General features: G+C 40.0%; 1 protein-coding gene across 1 annotated transcript in view; it reads right to left on the reverse strand.

Moving 5' to 3' along the window:
* KIAA1244 (KIAA1244 ortholog) overlaps window positions 1-23,770 on the reverse strand; it is a 152,505-nt gene that overhangs the window by 63,357 nt on the left and 65,378 nt on the right. The window contains exons 6-11 of the mRNA XM_008573513.1: window positions 22,086-22,208; window positions 18,303-18,345; window positions 15,897-15,975; window positions 6,958-7,062; window positions 5,795-6,128; window positions 74-186 (exon numbers count right to left, since the gene is read on the reverse strand). Coding sequence (XP_008571735.1) covers window positions 74-186; window positions 5,795-6,128; window positions 6,958-7,062; window positions 15,897-15,975; window positions 18,303-18,345; window positions 22,086-22,208 — 797 coding nt within the window. The remainder of the gene's footprint in view (window positions 1-73; window positions 187-5,794; window positions 6,129-6,957; window positions 7,063-15,896; window positions 15,976-18,302; window positions 18,346-22,085; window positions 22,209-23,770) is intronic.

Below are 23,770 nucleotides of genomic sequence, written 5' to 3' on the forward strand. Positions count from 1 at the left end.
TTTCAGGGATTTACAAGCAAAATTAAAAGTATTCAGAGAAGAAATAAAGACCTAGAAGTGGAATGTATCATACAGTTTGAGCAGATCCAGATGGGACTTTCTCTTTGAAATTGATCTTTTTCTGGATTCTGGTTCAGTGGAGCTGGGTCCTGCCAAGTCACAGAGACGCTGTGGGCTCCCAAGTATCTTTAAGAAAAAGAGGAAAAAATAACAGAAAGGTGACTATTACAAAAAAGCACAAGGTTTTAAAATGGTGAGATCAAATAGACATGCACTTTCCCTACTGAGTGATATAGCAGGAGAAACACAACTATTTGAAACTTAAATCTTCAAAAAACTGATGTACAGTGCCCATCTGGCTCCCAGCTCCCAGTTCAGGGCAGGCTGAGAAAAAGAAAATTCTCTGAGGAATTGTTTCAAAATATTTTATAGCACAGAACTAGAAAACACTTGCATGTCTGTTCTTTAGTGAGATTAGCCTGCATGTAACTTTCCTGGACTCTCTCTTTCTTATTTTGCTACCAAGTTAGCCAGCTTCATAAACCAGGTTGAGAAGTATTTCCTCTTTCTAGTCTCTAGAAAAGTTCACGGAAGACTGGAATTATCTGTTCTGTGAGTGCTTGTTATAATTTGTTTCCAAAGCCATATGGGGATCGTATTTCTTTTTTTTTAATGAGTAGATTTAAACTACTGATTCAATTTCTTCAAAGATTATAGGACTATTCAGGTCCTTAATTTCTTCTTGAACCAACTTTTTAAAAGTTGTATTATTTCCTAGGGATTTATCCATTTTATCTAAGTTTTCAAATTTATTGGCCTAAAGTTGCCTTAATATTCTCTTTCATTACTTTCATGTTTGTAACATCTACTGTTGGCTGCATTTTTCTCATTCTTAGTTCTGTTTATTTGTACCTGTTCTGGCATTTTTTGTTGTTGCTGCTGCTCTTGGCAGAAGTTTTTCTTAGTCTTTTCAAAGTCCTAACACTTTTTGCTTTATTGATCACCTATACAATATTTGCTTTTCATCACATGAATTTCTGCTTTCTTATTTTTCCTCCTTTCTACTTCTTTGAATTTATTCTGCTCTTTTTTCCAACTACCGAAGATGGAGAATTAGGACATTAATTTTAGGTTTTCTACTTTTTAATATAAGCAGTTAACACTATAAATATCCTTCTATGCACTACTTTAACTACATTCCCACAAGTTTTCATGTATAGAATTTTCATAATTTTTCAGTTCCAACCAATTTTTATTTCCATATGGTGGAAATCTTTAGAGAAAATTCCCATTTGAGGCTAAATTAATTCAAAGAAAGGATGGTTAAATGAAGTGTATGTGCAGCAGACGTCCCACTGCTATGTCCACTCATTTTCAAAGAGATTTATACTCAAAGCAAAGCAGGAAAGGGTGTATTGAATAGAAAAAGCTGTATTTCAAGGGGCCACCTTCTTTCTCTCTTTCCATATTTCTTTCTTTCCTTCCCTATTTCTTTCTTACCACAGAAATTGGAAACTTCTGCTGCCTTGGAGACACTGAAATGAAGCTTTTACTTTTCTCTCCACATTTCATTTCTTTGACATCAAAAGAGAAGATGATAATGCTGGGGCTAAGTCACCAGTCACTCTCTCTGCCTCTCTTTCTCTCTCTCTCTCTGCAGGCCAGCATACAAGTGGCTAGACCTATGGGCCTCTAGCTGCTCCATCTCTTGCTGAAAGAGTAAGTACAGTTCCAAAGGATAGGAGTGGGAAACCACTTTCTCTTGGGATCCCACCACGTGCTCTAATCCAACTTCACCAGCAGTAAATTGGATAATATATTTTAATTCTCACATCCATCTGGTACTTACTCGTCAATTGTTTCAGACTCTAGAGAGAAAGGCGACAGAGTGATTAGGCTTCTGAAGAACCCTCAGCAGATACTCAAAGGAAGGGAAGACATTTTTAATGTCAGCTTCTTCGGGGGGTGGGGGTGGGGTTAGGACACCAGTGGTTGGGGAGTCACAGTCTGATAAAGCCTAGGGAATGCCTTCTGAAGCTGGTTCACAGCAGAGAGAAAAGGAAGTGAGAGGTACTTTTCACTACTGTTCATTTTTTAGGGGGAGTAGAAACAAAAGAGAATGTACTTTGAAAAACAAAACGTCTTTGACTAATAGGCACATAGTGCATATGGCAGAGTGACAAAATAGAATGAGAACAGGGAAATAATATACAAAGTGTACAAACTCCAGAAGGCTAAACAAACATCCTGTACCCAGTGGCTTTCTTTGTGTGCATAAGCCCTGCACATTTTGGTATCTAGGTTAATTATTTGGCAACTTTCCCAAATCACTGGTTTTGTCACATAAAGTAGAAGCACTGCCTTTCAGAACAACCTGGCCCAAATTAGCCTTCAGGGCTCCATGGGGCAGCCCAGGCTGGTCCTGCTACTCAGAGGCTGGTGTCTACTTGTAGTCTTACTTCTGCAAAATGACCTTGGGTACCTAGAAAACCTAGAAAAAGGGGGAAATATAGCTAATTTTCTTTGCAGTAGTAAAGAAATTATGAAAAGTACATTTAGACACCTACATACCACATATGCAAAGTGTTAACTTAGCATTCAGGTATCAAGTGGCTCTATGATGGGCAGCAGCAGCTCTAGTAACTGTTAATTCTGAAGGTAGAGGAAAGGTTGTTGCTGCTTGCAACATACCCTCTTCGCAGACCGTTTGTGTCCAGGTCCATCTGTCAGTCAGTCAAAATTTATTAAGCCCTATTCTGACTCAAGCATTGTAGTGCTAAATACTACAGGGAAACATACAAAAGCAATATGTACAAAAACATATTTGAGGAGATAAGAAGCTCGTTCCACACTGTATTGTGAAATAATCAGCCTGACAAGACATATAATCAATTGCTAAATGGTGGGTTAAAGGAGAGCAAGATCAGTGGTCTGGGGAAGCAGAGCCATAAAGGAGAATTTTGATAGCAGAGACAGCCGTACTTAGAACATCTTGGTTCACATCTTAGCCCTGCCACTCACAAGGTGGAGGAATTTGGGCAAGTGCCTTCTCTTACTAGAGCCTCAGCTTCCCCATCTGTAAAATAAGCATAATATCATCTTCCTAAGGGAGTTTATAAATAAGCTGATGTGAAGTGTTAGGAGGATCCAACCTGCTGTGAGCAGTCATTCCACTCGTAGAAGTGGCCCACGGGAACAGGGGAGGGGGAGTCTGAAGAAGGGCAGGAAGCTGGGACTTGAACAAAGTCACAAGAATAAGGGGGCATCCTGGGAAAGGATGGGAAATGAGCATGATGGCAGAAGGTTCTGGAAACTGGGCAAAGTAATTCACAAGTGATGGGAGAGGCAATAGGTACCATTAGAGAGCCCTGGGCAATGGCAAAGTTGTTAACAGTGTGATTTATAAACATAAGTCCAGTAAGACAAAGGGAATAAACAATCAGGCAGGAGAGAAGGAACCCAGTCAGAACTGCACCAGCTATTTTCAGCCTCCATATGTTTTGTTTTTCTCTTCCTTAGGATAGCAATAAGGGCACCAAATATTTGTTTAGCATTTTATACCCACAAAGTACTTATGTAAACTTAATTGCATTTTGAATTTGTAACCTTTGGAATTTTTTTTTTTTTTTTCTGACCGGTAAGGTGATCACAACCCTCGGCACGGTGTGGTCTACACCACACTCAGCCAGTGAGCGCACCACACCGGCCATCCCTATATAGGATCCGAACCCGCAGCCTCGGTGCTACCAGCGCCGCACTCTCCCGAGTGAGCCCCGGGGCCGGCCTATAACCTTTGGAATTTTTTTTTTTTTTTCTGACCGGTAAGGGGATCACAACCCTCGGCACGGTGTGGTCTACACCACACTCAGCCGGTGAGCGTACCACACCGGCCATCCCTATATAGGATCCGAGCCCGCAGCCTCGGTGCTACCAGCGCCGCACTCTCCCGAGTGAGCCACGGGGCCGGCCTATAACCTTTGGAATTTTATAACAATGTACAGACGAGAAAACTGTATGTTCAGAGTTGAATGATTTACCTAGTATCACCTAGCTGGTGAGTGGCAGAGAGGGGATTCAAATCCTGACTCCTAAATTCAGGCTTCTGAAATAGGAAGCTGAACTAGCGCCAGGAATGGGGCTGCTGGAATCATCTGCACGGCAATGTGAGAGTCAGGTCCAGTAATAAGTGTGGTGTAGGGAAAGCCCAGAGGTCGGGGGGGACTGGGGTTTGCCCCTTTTCTCTTTCTCTGGGCAAATCATTTGACTTCTTAAAGCCTTAGTTTCTTCATGGGAGGAAAAATTTCTTTTCCCTGGCATTACATTTCTATACAGAAGAATATCCAGTGGAGTAAAACTCTGGGCCTCTCATCTCCCTTCCTTTCATTCCTTCCAGGTAGAAGGCGGGAGCCCTGATCTGACTGGTGAATTTAGGAGAAGGTGCAGAGTGTGCCAGGCCAGCCCCTCCCTGCTTCTCTTCCTGGGGATCCCCTGTTCAGAGGAAACTCCTGCCTGCTCCTCCAGGCTACAAGTTTAACGGGGGTAGAGGCAGGTCCCCGGGGGAGGGCTGCTGCTGTCCAGATGGTGATGAAGTGATCTTGTCTCACTTGCCACAAAGCTATATTGTGTTCACCAATCTACGGTGATCAGTATTTAAAGCTGGACGTTTGGTCTCCATTGCCTGAAGCTCTGGTGGGGAAAAGAAGTAACATTCCTCATGGGTAAAAATAAAGCTGATAAACAACTTAAGCAAAGTTCTTATGAATAGGAGGGTACTTCAAAAAGTTCTTGGAAATATAGAAATATAGAATTAAAAGAATCCTTCCATGAATTTTTTGAAGTACCCTCGCATTAAATATATGTGAAGTGCCTGGCATACAGTAAGAAAGAAGGGGAAAAAAGGTAATTATTATTGTGTACTCATAGATTTTCTTAACAAAAATTAAATCTGGGTCACTCCTTCATTTCTAGAAATGTTGGCTCAGAACTTTCCATTATTCATCACAATAAAATCTCATTATAACAACACTAAGAAGCAATTCAAATTTAACTCTTTATAAATCAGTTGGTAGCAAATATTGCTTTAAATAAATGAATCATCACGGGAATTTTGTTACACTTATTTTTCAGGGGATAGGTATCAAAAGAAAATGTCGTTTGACCTTTACAAAGAAGTTCACAAATACATAAATACTGATCACTTTTCTTTCTGTTCCTTTGAGAGAAAGCAGAGGAATCTCTGTTCAAAGTACCTTCAAAATAACCCTAATTTCTCCTCAAAACCAAGAAATAGCACACTGGGATGGCTATCACAAGCTGGACAACCTTCACCTTCTCTCTGGGGTCATGACACATGGGAGAAACGAGGCATACAGAAGGAACAGGGCAAAGGGATTCCTTTTAGCAACAAGAGATTCGTCAAGTTCTTCTTTTGGATAATGTACAACCTGGGTACAAAGTCATTTTGAAGTACAATTTCAGCAAAGGTGAATAAACATATATATCTGCACAACAGTACCTAAGGTAGCAGAATGAAATCTCAGCCTGGCCCTGTCTGATGCACGTCTGATGGAGTCTTCACAAGCACATGGCTCAGTCATCAACCGGCTTTCCATCAGTGAGCATCAGCAACCCTTCCTTGCCCGGCTCCCAATGTACACTGACTCTAGAGATATGGTCTGTTACTAGATACCGTGTGGTAGCAATGAGGTTCCAGCAAGATACAACAAGCTGAGTGCTTCCTGTCTGCAAGATACTGTGTTCAGACCCCCTCGGCAAACCTTCAGTGCCTCCCTACCTCTTTCATGATTTTGATGGCTTCCACGCGGTGCTGGGGTGGGGGGTAAAGCAGCACACGGTGATAGAGGGACTGGAGCACTGGCTTCATGGAGTCCACTGACCCCACCAACCGGACCAGCTCGGCCGCAAGGTAATAGATGGTGCGGGCCACGGGCCCGCTCAGGGCTGGCGCGGTGCAGGAACAGCCCGAGCCCCGGCCATGGTCAGAGACTCCGGGAGCCACAGAGTCCGACTCGATGCTCGTGCTGGTGCTGCTACTGTGAGCGGAGGTGATGGTTTTGTCATGAATTGGGTTCCCCAGGATCACGATGAGAGCAGGGCAGAGGTTTTTCCTGGGAAGAGACAGGGAAAAATGAGTTTCACTGCAAGTCAAATAAAAGACGATTGCTGCCCTGAGGGTAAATAGCAGACGCCACATAAATGACTAGGAAGAGGTGCATTCTTTACTGCTCCTTCTTTTGGCTACATGATACCCCAGTTTTCAAAGTCTCTCTGTCACTTCCAAGTGTATCAACAGAATACTTTTCCTCATAATTTGAGCTAGGGTTAACTAAATAAAATATCCAGAGAAGCATTAAGAAACTATCTTATGTGAATAGACCCAAAATGCTAAATGGCTTACTTATAAAGTTTCATTTTACTATAAATAAAATTATTTCTCACTTGAGAAGTTAATTTTAAATTCCATACTGACACCTATCATCGACTTCTTCCCTGTTAATAAGCCCAGGAGCCCAGAGCACCAGTTGGCCTGTGACTCTGGAATCTCTGACTATGTGATTAGCATTCAGATCATGGAGAATGGACCAGGGTAGGGCTAAGAGTAAGGTTCATTATCTCTTGCCCCTGCATAAGTTTCCGGTGCCTTTATATGCTTTTAGAATAAACTGAGAACCTGGAAAATCTCCTGGTTCCCATGTTCCTGTGATGTAAATACAATGTAAGAGGGCCTTGGAAGCATATTTTGTCATAACAATTGTCAGTTTCTCTCTGGATTTTGGTCTGATGCATGAAGCAAAATAATTTCCCTACTTTCCCTCTAAGACGTGTACGCACAGATGTAACTCTTGGTAGGTCAGGGACACCATGGAAAGGGACCTGCAGACACAGCGAGAAGGAGCCCTTTAAGTTGGCGTGGGGGCGTCAGGAGTGGGTGCTCACCAGATTAGGTCTGTGAATCCCCTGTGCAGATGCATAGAGGAGGAGGAGCTGCTGAGCACGGACAGAATGCACTCCAGGTACAGAAGCTGCAGCTGCTGGCTGTCACTGCAGAAGAGCATAACCAACACACACGCAGGCAAAAACAAGGTGAAGTTCAAGAAGCGGTACGTGGAAACACTTGGAAAAATGGTAGGCATTACTGAAGTGCTAGTTTTGGGGGGGGTTAGTATTATGGGTTGAACTTTGTCTCCCCCAATTTTATGAATTGAATCTTAATCCCCAGGACCTCAGAATGTGACCTTATTTGGAGATAGGTTTTAACAGAGGCAATCAAGTTAAAGTGAGTTCATTAAGGTGGGCCCCTAATCCAACATGACTGGTATCTTTAAGAAAATGTAAATTTGGACACAGAGATACACACTGAGGAAATACAATGTGAAGAGACAAAGGGAGAAGATGACCTTATACAAGCCAAGGAGAGAGGCTTGGAACAGATCCTTCCTTCACAGTCCCCAGAAGGAACCAACTCTGCCCATACACCATGGTCTTGGACTTCTAGCCTCCAGAGCTTTATATGATAAATTTCTGTTGTTTAAGGCACCTGGTTTGTTGTTAAGGCAACCCTAGTAAACTAATACAAGGGTACTTCAAAAGTTCATGGAAAAAAGAAATTAAAAGATGGTATGAACCTTTCCCTGAACTTTTTGAAGACCCCTCGTACAGTTAGGATGATTTTTTTTTTTATTATTAATAAACTTTACTTCTTAGAACAGTTGTAGATTTGCAGAAAAACTCAGAGTGACCATATTTTGTCCACTCCTCACACATGGGGTTTATACTATTATATTAACATTTTACATGAGTATAGTATGTTTGCTACAATTAATGAACAAATATTGATATACTTAATAAAGCTCATAGTTTATTCCAGATATGTTAATTTTTAATAAGTTTAATCGTCTAAACCTTTCAGGAGACCATTTACCATGCTACCTTTTGATTGGTCCACACTACTAACTTACATTTGACTTTTCTTCTTTATTTACTTAGAAAACCTTCGTTTTTCAATGGACAAATTATTTTTCCCTAAATTATTATTATGGGGTTCCTCAATAGAGCCAGAAAAGAAAACAGAAAACATGACTGGAAGCACATTCTTATATCAGGATTAAGTTTTCTTGCTAGCCCATCACACAGTATTAAAATACAGGTATGTGGCAAGAGTGACAGACGGGTGAGGGAGAATTTAATTTCGGGACACATTTACTACAAATACACAATAAGCCATTTTTAGAGAGTGCACTCAGGAATCTTGCATGGAATGGGTGGAACATTCAGAAAAAAGAGAAACTCGCTAATTAAAATATCAAATATTTGGTGTGTCTCTCTCTTAAGTTAAAATAAATGTCAAGAGAAAGCCTAATGTTTTTAACAGTTCAAATAACTCCCAGGAAAAGGGGGTGGAGGGGGAAGGCAAGGCTTATGAGAGGCAAACTAGAAATTTAAGGAGATAGGAAGGGAGAAAAGAAAAATTAACATTTGACCATCCCAAAGGCCAGAAGGTTGCATCCATACAAATCGAGAAAGACTGCACTTTTAAGACAGAGAGGATAGTAACATTGGCGGCTGGGAGGGTGTCCGTCATTTAAGTGCTATGTTAAATACCTTGAGGTTGACATTACGCTAAAACCAGTTAGCAAGCTACAGCCCAAGGGCAAAACCCATCCTTGACTTGTTAACTAAAAAATGTTATATTTTTAAAGAATTATAAAACCAAACAAAAACAAAGACAAACAGGAGACAGAGCTAGTAAGTAGGTGGCCCTTTACAGAAAAAGTTTACTGACCCATACTCTAAAAAAAGCTTCTTTGTCCAAAGAGAACTGTACAATGATTAAAATAATGTCATTATTTTGAAAAGGGGAATGCCACTTATATTTGGTATACTCTATCACACCCTCTGATAAGGACTGTGTCTCCACAAAAATTATTACTATTTGCCAAGAGGAAGGTGATGGTTGGAGGAAGAGTAAGAAAGGCAAGAAATAACTAGCCGGTCTAGAGTCAGGTGAGGACTTTACATTTCTAGCCTCCTGCTCCTGCAAACTTTCCTAAGCTTTCGAACAAGACACAGTTCCTGACCTGAAACAGCACATTCTTCGTTTTTATGGGATGAGATAGACAAATAGCAAGTAGATAAAGCACTGGTGGGAAGTGCTGTAAATTAATAATTTAACACCAGTTTCTATGAGACCATATAGGAGGGGCACCTCCTTAGAAAGATGCAGAAGAATTTCCATGGGACATGGTGCCTTAGTGGAGACCGAAAGTTCAATTAGGAGCCTGCCACATGGAGAAGTTGGGGAAAGGGTGTGTGCAAAGCATGCAGGCAGAGAAGGAGAAGAAGTTTGGGCTGAGAGGTTTGAGGTTGAAGCACAGATGTGAGGGGGCACCAGCGGGGTGGGAATGGGGGACAGGAGGAATAGACAGAAACAGATCAGGAAGAGTCATGTAGGTCGTGCTAAGATATCTGCACTTTTTGCACTTTTCTGTGCAAAGTGAAGAGTGATATGACCACATTTGTGTCTTAGAAGACTCGTTCTGGATGCTTTAGAATTAACAGAGTGGAGAGAGCAAAACAGGGAGGCCCCAATATCAAGTATAAGCCACATTTAAAATATCAGCTGTAGAAGGATTGCCTTTCCTGTAGTCTGACCAATCACTTGGCCCATTATTAAGAATAATTATTAAATACTCCCATTCAAAAATTTCTCTTTTCAAACTGTCAGTCTAGCATCACAAACTTGAATTAATTATAGATGATAAAGATTCTCAATTTCTGAAATCACTGGAAATAAGTCCATAGAAAAGCTATGAGAGGGCTGGCCAGTTAGCTCAATTGATTGGAGCCTGGTGCTAATAACACCAGGGTCAAGGGTTTGGATCCCATTACCAGCCAGCCACCAAAATAAATAAAAAATAAAAACAAAAGCTAGGAACAGTCAAGGTTCCTAGGAGTATCTGCAAAGTGTGCTATGGTAAATTGGCAACCCCAAGGCATCAGGTGCACTGATGGGGAACATATCGCCAAGGTAACTAGTTGACAGTCTCCCTGGAGACTGACTGCAACAGGCAGCTTTTCTGTGGGCTGCAGCAGTGTGGAGAATGGGTGCTCATGGCCTGCATGAGTCATGTCATTAAGGGAGCTGTTTAAAATGTAAGCCACCCACGTCCCTCACTAGATACACATCTGCACGTGCACAGTGTGTATGTGTTTAATACTAGGAGCCTAGAAACCAGCCAACACTTTAAAACATGCGAGGGAAAGATCTGCCTACATAGGAGGGCTGTGAGTCACTTTTCCTGGTCTTTTATCTGAGAATTTCATGGTTGGCAAGTCTGATTCTCTGCTTATCGCCGACTTTCTTTGCAGGAACGTGACCTGTGCAGAACAGGTCTTGGGAGGGGACCAGAGGGTACTGAAGGCTAAGCGGCCACTGTCCTGGCAAGGTTACTGGGAGAGCAATCTGGCAGCATATCCTGGATCTCTGGAGTTCTTAGAATTTTATTTTAAACAATTTTGACTTTGCCTCGCTTAGAAAGAGATTTCAATTTAGCTAGAAAAAGGAGAGAGGGAATTAAGTAACTGTGTAAGAAGTGGAATGGAATAAGAACAAATGCTATGAACACCTAGCCTGGCCTCAGTGATTCCAAGCCTGCTTTTTTTCCTTGACATTGTCTACTAGGAGGAAAGGGAAGAGAGAAAGGGTGGTGGGAGACAGATGAGCAGAGAATGAAAAAATATCTTTCTAAGCCCAATTATCTTTCTAAAAATTCTTGGATTTAAGTAGTATCATGTAACTCAACTTGCCTTATATAGAACTCTATTAATACCACATCTCCAAGGCATGTGAGTGTGATGTTCTGCATACCTGAATTCATCTTCTGAATCCTCCCAAGAGACAGAACATAGATCATGAATACACACCCCTAAAGTCCTATGAGGTATTTGGGCACTGATTTTGGAAACGGTTGCTGAGGTTATTGACCATAGTGTGATTTCAGAGACAGAACCTTTTTAGAAGGTGGGAGAGGCATCAAGTTTAGACAATAGAAATAAAATAATTAAGGCAGTAAAATCAGAAGAAATGATGCAAATGTGAAAACAAGGAGAATTAGCAGAACCACCGGAGTGAGGGCAGCCAAGGGCACCGTACCACCTGACCATGGACTTAAAGGGCTCCCATCACAGCTGCAGTGAGCAGACTGCACCCTCAGCATCTAGCAATACCCTCTTCCCTCCACCTTAAGGTAATGGAATCACAGGAAAGACTAAAACCAAACAAAGCAAATAATCTGTAGAGGCAGAATTATGGCCAAGGGAATAGCATTGGAAAACCAAGCAAGACTATGAGAATCCTGTAAACACCCGTAAGCTCTGTAACAATAGGCCTAAAGCCATCTTTGATCCAATGTCCAAAGAAAAATGCTAGAAAAACATGTACATGTCACATGAGTTATTTTTCCCATTTAAAGCCTGTTCTTATGTCAAGAGATCATTTCTTTGTTTTTCAGTGACTGATAGAAATCTATAATCTTTAGAGTCTAATATAAGAGTACTTCAAAAAGTTTGCAGAAAAACAGAATTAAAAGATAATACAAATCTTTCCATGAACTTCTTGAAGCACCCTCGTGTGTGTGTGTGCATGTGTGTATGTGCGTTCACAATGTATGTCTGTGCAATGCATTTTCTTGACAACCTTCAGAGAAACTTCTAATGTAAGGAGCTCCATGTTCTTAACTGCATTATAAACTAGAATTAGCACCAACAATTGTGAAAGCAGACAAACTAGTTTAGAGCTAATATATATCAAATATTTACTACCTGCTTGGCATTGTAACGTTAAAAATAACTCCACTTATAGCAGTACTTCCTAGAAGATATAAAAACTGAATGCTTATAATAATTACACAACAGGCATAACCTTGGATTGTTCCAGGTAAACCAGGCCATATGGTTGTCACATAGATGAGGGTTCCTGTAGCTGATGTTGGAGCCAGCCAGGCTTTAAAGAACCATGAACTTGAACCCCAGAATGCCAGGTACTTACTGGACCTAGGTGAAGGCTCTTTTCTTTTTTTTTTTTCCTTTTTGTCTATTTTTTTCGTGACCGGCAACGGATCGCAACCCTCAGTGTCACGCCCGTACCGGACCGGGACCGGCAACGGGATCGCAACCCTCGGTGTTGCGCCCACACCTCGCTCAGCCAGTGAGCGGCCGGTCTGTATGTGGGATCCGAACCCTCGGCGGGAGCGCCGCCGCGCTCTCAAGCACAGTGCGCCACCGGGCCGGCCCGAAGGCTCTTTTCTGACCAATGAACAATGCTACATTTTAAGCCTATCATTTATAGACCTATAGACTTGTTCTGACTTATCCTGATGGTAGATTTTAATTACTAATTGGCATAATTACCATGAGCCTCTTTTACTTTTCTAGCCCTTATAAACTTCAGATTTTTCCCTTAGAAAACTACTTGGAAAAAAAAAATGCCTAGCTTGTTTTCCCTTGCCTGTGAAGTAATGAACACAGTCTTTATATTTTTCTGGTGTTCTTGGACCTGGGGGTTGGGTAGGGGTGAAGAAGAAGTGTCCTTGGCTGACAGCTACCTAGTGTTACCCGCTGGGCTGTGGAGTTCCCCTGGTGACCATAAACAATTTCATAGAATGTTAACATCAGATGAAAAATCTCCACGATCATGATGAAACAAGATGAAACCCAATCAACAACCATGCCTGGACAGAGATTTTTTTTTTTTTTTTAAAGGGTTGTTTGCAACCATGACAATGACCAAATATCCCCCTCCCCTGTGACTCCTACTTCTCCAAAGACAATTCTACCTCCCATCTGTTCCTCCCTTTTGTAGATAAAAATTACGAAGCCCAATGCTGGAATTTCCCCCACTTTCTGATAGCACCCAATCCCTGAACAGAACACTCAGTTTCGATAACCCACTCCCAAATCACCTAACACAAGTTCAAATCCTATAACAATTCCTCCTAACACCCTTTCACTGGATGCCCCATGGCTCCCCATAATGGACAGCTGCCTTCACTATAACAAGTTAATAAACCTAATTCTGTAAACCTCAGGTGTTCCTGATGATCTTTAGCTGATTGACAATAACAGTCTAAGTGAATTTTCTCATTTGACCTTACAAAAACCCTAATGTTTTATATTGCTGATACTATATAATATTGTAATTACAATAATAAATAATATATTAATTATTTTATAGGTTTCATAAGCTTAGGGAAGTTGAAATCTTTGAACAAAGTCAAGAGGTAGTAATGGGCAGGACAGGGGTTTTAACCCAGGTAATCTGACAAAGACAGAGCAGTTGAGCCACAACAGTGATTAAATGCCACTCTTGAGTGGGGCTTGGAAGAAAATATGCCCATAGAAACATATCCCAGCTTGGATATAACAGCCAGCTGTGCTCTGATGGAGAGAAACTGGGCAGCACTAGGAAGGAGTTAGCACTAGAAGAGATCTAAACCCTGGTCATGGATGGGGACAGTGAATATAAAACCTATCCAAACCAGAATACCTTTGAGAGTGAAGGAGGGTGATTATAATTATTATGCAACAGGTGTAACCCGGGACTGTCCCAAGCAAAGCAGGTGACATGGGGACCTACAGAAAGAGTCACTGAAGTTGGTGCTACAGCCCCAGGTTAGGATGTTATCAGCTCTACTACTTCAACTCTCCGTTGTCAGGAAAGATGGGCACCTGCACAGGGTACAGCAGGATCCATTTACATCCCATCTGCTGTTAGACTCATCCCTCCTGAGAGGAAGGAGGGATCGGTCCAGGAGTAGGAGAAATTTGAGGATGGAGGTAGGGAATAAGTTAAATGCTATTTCTTCTTGGTTTATACTACCCATGTATTAAGTAAGCCTTTTCATTTAAAAAAAAAAATTGTGTATATTTAAGGTATACAATATGATGTTGTAAGATACATACATATAGTGAAAGGATTACTATAGTGAAACTAATTAACCTATCCATCATCTCACATTGCCCATTTCCCCTGTGGCAAGAGCAGCTATAATCTACTCATTTAGCTAAAATCCTGAATGCAATACACTATTATTAACTATAGTCCTCATGTTGTACATTAGATCTTTAGATTTGTTCTTCCCACATATCTGCTACTTTGTATCCTTTGACTTACATCTCTCCAATTCCTACCCCCCAGCACCCATAACCACTGTTTTATTCTTTCTGTATATTTGACCTTTAACTGCATGACATAAAGAGAGTTTAATTTGGTCAAAATATGCAGGCGACCTAGAGGAATGGACACATAGATGTAGAAATCATTTGGTAACAACTTTTAAGTGTAATTTTAAGCTTAGTTTATCAAAAATAATCCTGAGTTTCTGAAAAAAACAAAAACAAGAAAAACAATGTTTCCAGCAGTGAGAGAACTCTTTAGTGCCTGCAGCTAGACTTTCTCCCAACTCATTACTGTACTTAAAATTCTGTAAGTAAAAGACCTACTGTTTTATCAACTGCTCTAGTTACCAGTAAATGATAGTTTAATATGTCTTTCATAATTTAAAGGGCACGTCAGAACCTTACTGTGTTGCAGAATTTTGCAATTCAGTATATACATAGCTGGTAGGGACTTTTCATCTGTGAACACCGAAAGAGCCAATTCCTTGAGATGGATTCTGAGTAGCTAATTAGGTCCAAATTCTGAATGGAGCCCAGAGCCATTTGCTGACTAGAGGTTACACATGTACTATGTCTGAGGATTTCATAAGCCACCTGTCCCTGTCTATGCTGGCCAGTAACTCCTAAAAGAAAGCCTCATTTCACCACCTGAACTTAATCAATGAACTGCAACCTGTCAAATGTTAACTGGCCAGAACTCCACAAACCAGAATCCCTCTTTTGCATAATGGGTCAGACCAATCAGTACGGAATAAGCTTGAATTCCTCATTTGCATGGAGGACCAGAATGGGAAACTGGGCAGGAACTTTTGCTATGTAAAACAATCTCTGCGTTTTTTCTGGTGGAGCACACTTTTCATTTTGTACCAAAGGCTGCATCTCCCCAGTCTGCAAGCTATTTACCGAAATAAAGCCTGTCTTTACTCCCAAATTCCTTTTCAGTAAAACTTAACACATCCCATCTTGGAAAGTCTGGCCCTTTTATGATTTGGCTTTAATACAGATGCACAAGTTGTGTTATTAATTTAGTGCATGGAGAGTTGGAACAGTAGACATCACATAAATGAACTGATAGCACTGATTAAACAGGCACTCAAAAAAATGAAAAATATTTAAAAGTCAGAGTAAGACGCTCTTTTTAAAAGATACATGTGTGACAATGCTGTCCCCACAGATATGTATAATTATCTTTCAATAAATAAAAATTAAAAAATAAAGATATGTGTGTGAGCTCATAGGCTTAAGGAATGTGAGAAGAAAAAGAGAAAAACCACATGGTCCAACCCGATCATTTAATAGAAGCAGAAAGTGCAGCATAGTTCGATGAGAAGCCATGTACAGTCCCACAGCTGGGATGTGCCCGAGTTAAGACGAGCCCTCACATCACTAGCTCTTAGCTCGCCACTCTTCCCACTCAGCTCTTTGCTCGCCACTCTTCCCACTCAGCTCTTTGCTCAAGGGATTAATCTTCTCTGCAAGGTACTGTTTTCCCATTTTCACATCAGGAAACTATATACTTTCGTAATGGTATTTGGTAATTTGGGATTGCCCAAGGTCTCTGAATATATTTCTCAGGTGAATACCATGGACGGGGGGAACTACTCTCCCTGTCATCTGCAATTTTAAGTGACAGTGCAGACAAAAGTTATTTCAGAAACAGACCGTTGGCTAATAAAAGCCACAGTGATTAAGGCACTTACTTTATGGCGGCTTGTAGCTTCTCACACAGGACAGTGAGCACAGAGACAACGTCATCACAGAGGGATTCTACTGTTGACCCTTCAAAACAGAGGAGGTTCCAGGCATTAGACATTGGCAGGCGCACTACAAGCTCCCTGACCAGCCTTCAGCCTCCACTCCTGATGTTTACTTAGGATGGAAAAGATGATTTTCAGATGCGGAGAAGCTCTTAGGCCACCAAAACCATCATGGGAAATGTGAGAATGAAATACGGTGTACAGTCATTCCTTTCTAAAGTAAAACACTCAAAAGACAGTCCGGAAAGAAAATAATAGATTGTTTCTTATTATTAAGAAATTCATTCACACATAACAGAAGGAGATCTGAGTAATTAAAAAAAAAAAGTACAGTTGACAGTAAGTTTCTCAGTATTTAGGCCTACATCTAATGCTATACATGTATCCATTATTTTGATCTCTTGAATTTCTGGGTCTTCTGAGCTGATTTGAATTGTTCCTCAAAGAGACAAAATATGGCACTGTGGAAAAAGGATGGCTTTTTGGAACTAAGAAACCAGAGAAAGGGAGGAAAATAATTTAGTTACCATCTTTGCCTACTTTTTTTGTCCAGTGACCAGAGGGCACATGGTCTTTGCTGATAATGAAGCAATAGTTAATGTCAGAAAAATTAATTTTTCCTCTAAACATGTTCTAGTTTCAAGAAACTAGAACCAAAACTCCCACTGAAGCACTGTGAAAAAAGGGCTGGAATTTGGGATCTGTTCAACTTCAGGTTCACAACTTGTTGATTGTGTGAGATGGGTAAGCTTCAGTTTTCCCTTTGGTAAAATGGGATAAATAATACCAATTTCACAAAATTGTTGGGCCAAGTGAAACAACAAATGAAAGCATTTGTTTTCTGAAATAAAAACCTGCAAAGATCTATGCAAATGTGGCTAAGTATCCAATGAATGTACAAATGAATGAATGACCAAGAAGTCAAGAAAGATGGAGAAAAAAAATGGCAAAATTGTAAGAAAGAAAATAAAAGTAAAGTTGGAGGAGGGCAGAGAAAAGAAAAATAAATGGCTGATCCTCAGAATTTAAGATCTTAAACGAAGGGAAGAAAAATTGAGAAATGGTAAGGTACAACAATAAAACATACTTTAAAATAAATAAAACCCATAAGCAGTCCTTAAGCTCAATTTTAGATAAACATCAAATGAGTCCCTCCATCAATTTTTTTTTACTAATATATATTTTTAGAGATTTATCCTTGACCAAGAGGACTCTGACCCCTGTTTTAGTTTATAAAATCATCCTACATCAAAGTGAAGATTTTATGAGGATAACATAGCCAAAGAGAGAACAAAAGACAGGTGGGAAATCTTGGAGCATATATCATCTATATTATTATATACCATATATATTTATTTGTAGTATATAGTTTACCTATATAATAAATATCTATATTTATTATATATTATATGTGAAATATTACATACTTCAAAAGCTGAAAAGATGCTGCAGCACTTTCCGGCCCACAGCCCAAGAATGAAGCATGATGGTACTAAAACAACACCTTCCGGCAATGCTTTAGAAAACCACTTAAAGCATTCCTCTTTCTCATTTCTTTCATTTACTCTTTTTTTAAATTGTGGCTGTTTAGCTGCTTCTCTCTCTACCTTCATTCTCTCACTTTTTCATCTTCTCCCCACCCCAACCCCTTCTCCCTATCATTACCTGGTGAAAATATAAAAGCAGATTTTTTCAACATTTTAAAAATTACCGAATAAAGTCTTAAAACCTACATTTCAATTTTTTAATCAGCTGATTTGAGTTTTCATATCTCTTTCAGAAAATACTACTAAGCCTATTTTCAAAAATTAAATTGCTTTTCAATTATATGTGAACTTTTATTTTTTTCTGTTCCTGAGGGTCAGAATGAAAGTTCCTAAACTTGATTTCACCCACTGCTTAAATTGGGCTGTCTGCAAGATTCCTTGTGAGAAGACTTATTTTTCATGTCAAAAATTTGGTATTTGACAAACATAATTCTGGTGCAATAACACTGTATGCCAATCAGGTTTCTACAACCTCTGTCCAATTCTCATTTTAGCAATTAAACCCGACTTCATGGAGAATTAAGTAACTAAACAAGCCTCCGCATGGGAGGTATGTGAAGAGTTAATTTCTTTCACACAGTTGGAACAGGAATAGGTGTGGTTGGCACAAGTGACAGCAGAAAAGAAGGAAGACAACAGCTGGTATTAAATAATACCACGTAAGGCAAAGCTAAGCAGAACCTCTGAGGAGAACCGTAAACCCGAGAGCTCTGTGTCATCTTTTCAGCCCCAACACCAAGCACACAGTAGGCACTCTCATACCTACTTTTTAAACTGAACTAGTAAAAATCAAATCCAATACCTTGATTCCAGAATTCCTGTGGGACATCCGGGTTTTCAATTATCTAGTAAGGGAGATACACATAGACAATTAGGAGATTCAGACAAGACAAATCCTGACTACTTGATGATGAGAAATTCTAGGAAACAAAATGGCATCCTTGTGCTCTGGGCTCAGCTACCTTCCCTAAGCACAGCCTCCAGCTCTTGATAGCATTTCATTACTCACAGTGTTTGTAAAAAAAGACTATGATATCTGCAATTGAGCTTCTTAGCTCCAAAAATAATTCATTTAAGAGTCCACATATTTCCTGGAAGTTTAAGCTTTGTGGAGCACTTTATGATTCCAGGGTGCTGGGCTGTGATTTGGGGCACTCCCCATCTAAAGAGATGAGTTAATTTCACAGAGAACCATTTATCACAAGGCCACAGACTACACTGTGATTGGCGCCTAACAAATACAGACTCTTCTTAGTTACAAAGAGGGATCAGCTTCCAGGTCTTCATAATACAGGTCCAAAGATGACCACTGGTCAGAAGCACCATCTTCTGGTTGATGGGGGAGCATATTAACTTTCAACTGTCTACTAGACCAGCCACTCTTGACTGTCACTAGGTAGATCCAGAACTATCGGGGCAGAGAGGGAACCTTGGGGAAGAGAGAATAGTAAGGGAATACCAATAATAAGACTTACTTCCCATTGCAGGGATAACTCAGTGGCTATCAGCTGGAAATAGGAAGGAAGCACTTCAGCCTCTCTGCTTCTTTGTGCCAGTAGATAATAAGGCATTTTCATGCCAAATAACCACCAGGCATGTAAATCATCCCATGGTGCTCATTTTTTAAAAGCTTGTGTTGGGAAAATAGAATAATTTAATCAGGCCCTCTCGCCTTAGATCAGGTTGGGAGTGCTGCAGCATTCTTTGTAAGCAAGTTGTGTGTGGGTGGAGTTGGTGCACAGGTGTGGTGCCGTCACCTTGGCTGGCGTCTGCCTTGGGCAGATGCTGCTCCACACATCCATGTTTTCCAACCTATGACTTCCAAGGACCTGTTTGCTGGTTACCTAGCTCACAGACCTGCATGTGAGGGGTCTGGGGACCCAGCCTGGCGTGTGAAGGGTTTGTGACCCAGACTGTGAACAGGCTTGAGGGGTCTGCGAGCTCCAGACCTAGCCCTAGCTCGACAACTGGCATAGTCAAGTAGCTCCACAATTGGCGACGTCAACAGGATTCCAACATTAGCTGTAGCCCCATAGCTTGTTATAGGCACAAATTTCTACTATTTTCTGTTCATTAATTTGCAAGCTCAACTGCTTCCAGAACAATTTTTGTGAAATCAGTGGCTACAACTTGGGAGGTGGCTAAGAAAGGTTAGGATATTTTCTGGAGGCAACACATCTAAATCATACTTAAGGGTAAAAGAATCTCCACCTCTTAGCCCCAAGTATTTACATGTGACAATGTTGCTTATTCAAATTAGTAACTTACAGTTTAACAATGGCTTTGGTCATCTAAGTAATTCAATAATAAAGCTGGGTAATAATGTAGGGTTTCTGAGGATACAAAATCAAAATTGTAATCTTTCCTGGATGGGGAAAGACATGAGATTGAAGATATACTTCAAGCTAATGCTTTTGGCATTCTACATTATTTATTTTCTTTCCACTGTATTTAAGTCTTCCTAATTCTGTGATGGCCCATGATGTCTTTACAGTGAGGGCATTGCTACAAAATATGCACACCTTTCCCAGATAATTCTAAGTGTCCCCCAGGGAACACAGCCTCCTCAGAGCAAACCTCACCTTTCCTATACACCACTCTCCTTAAATAGCTTTTTAAAAACTACCAATTCTTAGGTGGTGATACTTACATCTCCTTCTACCAGACATTGCAAATACTTCAAATAGTAGCATTCTGAGATGTGTATTTTTCTGGGACAAGTAATCACATCTCTAGGAACTACATGAGTAATAGGAAGGAAATAACAGGAAACAATAGTTTTCCACCTATTTTGGGATCTTGTCTGTGGCTGAGATGAATCCTGATAGTCAGTGATGAGCAGGACCAGAAGGCTGAATACCCACGTGAGACAGAGGCGGGTACCTGTACCATTCAGACCTTTACAACAATACCTTTTAGCATTCTTGTAGAACAGCAAAATAACAAAGGGTAAGCTGAAGTAATAAAAATATCTCAAGTTAAAACAATTTTTTTTTCCTTTTTGTCTTTTTTTTTTTTTTTTACTGACCGGTAACGGGATCGCAACCCTCAGTGTCGCGCCCGCACCGGGGACTGGCAACGGGATTGCAACCCTCGGTGTTGCGCCCGCTCCGCGCTCAGCCAGTGAGCGGGAACCGGTCTCCACTGGGATCCGAACCCTCAGCGGGAGCGCCACCGCGCTCCCAAGCGGCGCACTCTCCAGTGCGCCACCGGGCCGGGTCAAAACAATTTTTTAATACTGTAGAAACTTGGGCTTTAGGTATGGTAAACACAAAAGAAAAAAAATAATAATTATTTTTTTCAGGCTAGTATTATTTTTCAGCACTGGCTGCCAGAGCACATATTAACTGAGAACCTGAACTGGGAGTGGATCAAGAGACCAGGGGTTTAACTCTGGTTCTTCCACTGATAAGCTCATTAATTTTAGATTTCAATTTTCATCTCTTTGGGCTTTATCTTCTCACCTGTAAAATGAGGAATAAAATAGTCTGACTAGATAATCTCTAAAGTTCCCCTTGACTCCATGATTTTCTAAAAGTTAGAAAATAATTGAAGTTAAAAATAAGAAATAATTGAAATTAAATATGAAATCTTAATTTCTGTAAAATTAATTTGAGATATTGCAGTCTGCAACTGGGATTTCCTATTTAAAAAAAAAAATAACTACTGTCATTTTGAACACTCTTTGAAGATTTTAAAAGAATTTTAATCCGAATTATTACAGAGGCAGATTTAAAAACAAAACAAAACACTAATTTTGAAGAGGACTCATCTTCTCGCTAACGTTCCTGGAAGATAATATCTACAGGACGCCAGACTGGCTCGTTAGCTCAGTTAGTTAGAGTGCAGTGTTGGTAACACTAAAGATCAAGGGTTTGGATCGCCATACGGGCCAGCTGCCTCCTCAAATATATATAGATACATTTTTTGTACCTTCAAAAGATATGGATATCTATATAAATTTAGACAGATATATAGATATGTATATATATAAATATATATACAAGGAGCCAATTACATTTACATTTTCTCTTGGAACGCTCATTTTAGACAATCTGTTCAAGTTTAGAGCAAAAAGCTCTAGTGGGCTTTGATGACAGACAGAAGACAAGTTCAGCTTCACCCTGATGGTTTCAGCAGGTGAGGGGAACCTCCTGCCACAATCTTTTAGTTAAAGGGAAACATACCAAACCTCAAAGCATGTAACAAACTGCTATTCAATTTTCTTAATTTTAAATTTACTTCCAGTATTTGTCATATATCACAATATTTTTTAATAAAAATTTTCATATGAGCAGTTTTTATAAAAAGAATCAAAAAAGAAAAATAAATTCTAAAACAATGACTGAAAAATTAAGGAAACTATAGAAAAAACAACTCTTAAAGCTATGGGGTGAAACAGGCAAAAATCTAAAGAGATTAATTTCTATAAATAAACTTTCTTCTAAAGCAAGCAAGCCCTTCCTACTCTTCTCAGTAGGAAGCCACCCTGGCGCGAGGGGCCCCAGGTGTGGGACACACAGCATGCAGTTATGCACACAGACACCACCAGAACGTGGAGAACGTCGGGATGCCACAGGCTCACCGTATTCTCTTGCCTTTGTCGTAACTGTAAAGTCAAGTCACTGAGCATTTGACTCAGAGTTGCCCGCACAGCAGTGTTTATACTGCGCTGATGACAGCTGCATATGTATGTCTCAATGCACACCTGGTAAAGAAATAAGACAGCAACACACATGCTCTGTAGATATCTGCTCATTACCAACATCCTTTGGAATTAACCTGAGAGGATATCAAATCCCTCTTAAACAGAAAGTCAGCCTGATTTAGGACGAATTATTATGAAAATAACTAAACATATTTAAAATCCCTGGAAATTTGTTTCTAAGAGACAAAAAGAGAGATTTAATGTGCCTAAATTATTTTCCTAGGAATAGCTTCAAGATTATCTGCAATGAAAATACAGGGTTGTCACCTAAATGACAAACTTAACTTGATGACTGACAACTGAGATGGCAGAGAAACAATGTTAATCTTTGCTGCTGCTACTGCATAAACTAGAAAGTTTTCTGCCAGTCTTCACTATAATAATCTTTTTGTAAAATTAATGAGGTAAAAGTAAACATTTTTAAAAAGTTTATCTCCTATTGAATACTAAATATTTCAAAGGAGCATTTGAAACTTAAAACTATTGGAAAGCTGGCCTAGATTAAATCATTTTATAGTTAAAAAATAAGAGCAAATTATAAAGTACTTATTGTTTATAAAATGATTTAGGGCGTATGAATTCTAAATTCATTTTCTCAAATAATCATGGATTATAATGGATTTGAAGCTACAATGATTTATACATACTTAGAAAAAAGGTGTTTTAATCAAGAAAGGCTTCTATTTTACATGTGGTGAATGGTTTAAAAACCTTGACAATACATCTAAATGAATGCAATGTTTTACTTTGATGAAACCAAATTCTCCATAGTGTAATTAGGCATACTAGTACCATTTGTACCTTATAATTTAACAGTTTTCTTTAAATCTTATATTTTTCCAAGAAATCTTTACAACTGTTGATCTTTCAGATCTGTACAATCTGACATTATAAATTTAAGTAGGAATTTTAAGCCTCACAAGCATTAAAGGTGAACGAGTAACTATCTTGAGACCTGAACTATACACTAAATATATAAATTCTCTTGAACACTGAGAGCCATACCCACTATACAATCTCCCTTAAAAAATTACGTTAGTCACTTTTAAAAGTGAAAGAAAGCACACATGAAAGGAAAAAAGAAAGAAAGAAAGCACACACGAGGGACTCAATTTTATATAACCCAGTAATGTAAACAGACAAGAACTTCCCACATACCAAGTATATTTTTTTGAGTTTTAATGTCACTATTGTTTTCAATGTTTAGTTGCTAATACTATAGTTGTATCATTGGACATGACTTATTGCCAGAAACATTTTATGAAAGGAAAAGGTGAGCATGTGTACTCAGCTTAAAAAAAAGTATTAATCGGGGCCGGCCCGGTGGCGCACTGGATAGTGCGCCGCTTGGGGAGCGCCGCGGCGCTCCCGTCCGAGGGTTCGGATCCCGCATACAGACCGGCTCCCGCTCACTGGCTGAGCGAGGCGCGGGAGCAACACCGAGGCTTGTGATCCCGTTGCCGGTCCCCGGTCCGGTGCGGGGGCAACACTGAGGGTTGCGATCCGTTGCCGGACACGGAAAAAAGACAAAAGACAAAAAAAAAAAAAAAAAAAAAAAAAAA

This window comes from Galeopterus variegatus, unplaced genomic scaffold, assembly GCF_000696425.1.
Source record: "Galeopterus variegatus unplaced genomic scaffold, G_variegatus-3.0.2 Scaffold4, whole genome shotgun sequence".
NCBI lineage: Eukaryota > Metazoa > Chordata > Mammalia > Dermoptera > Cynocephalidae > Galeopterus > Galeopterus variegatus.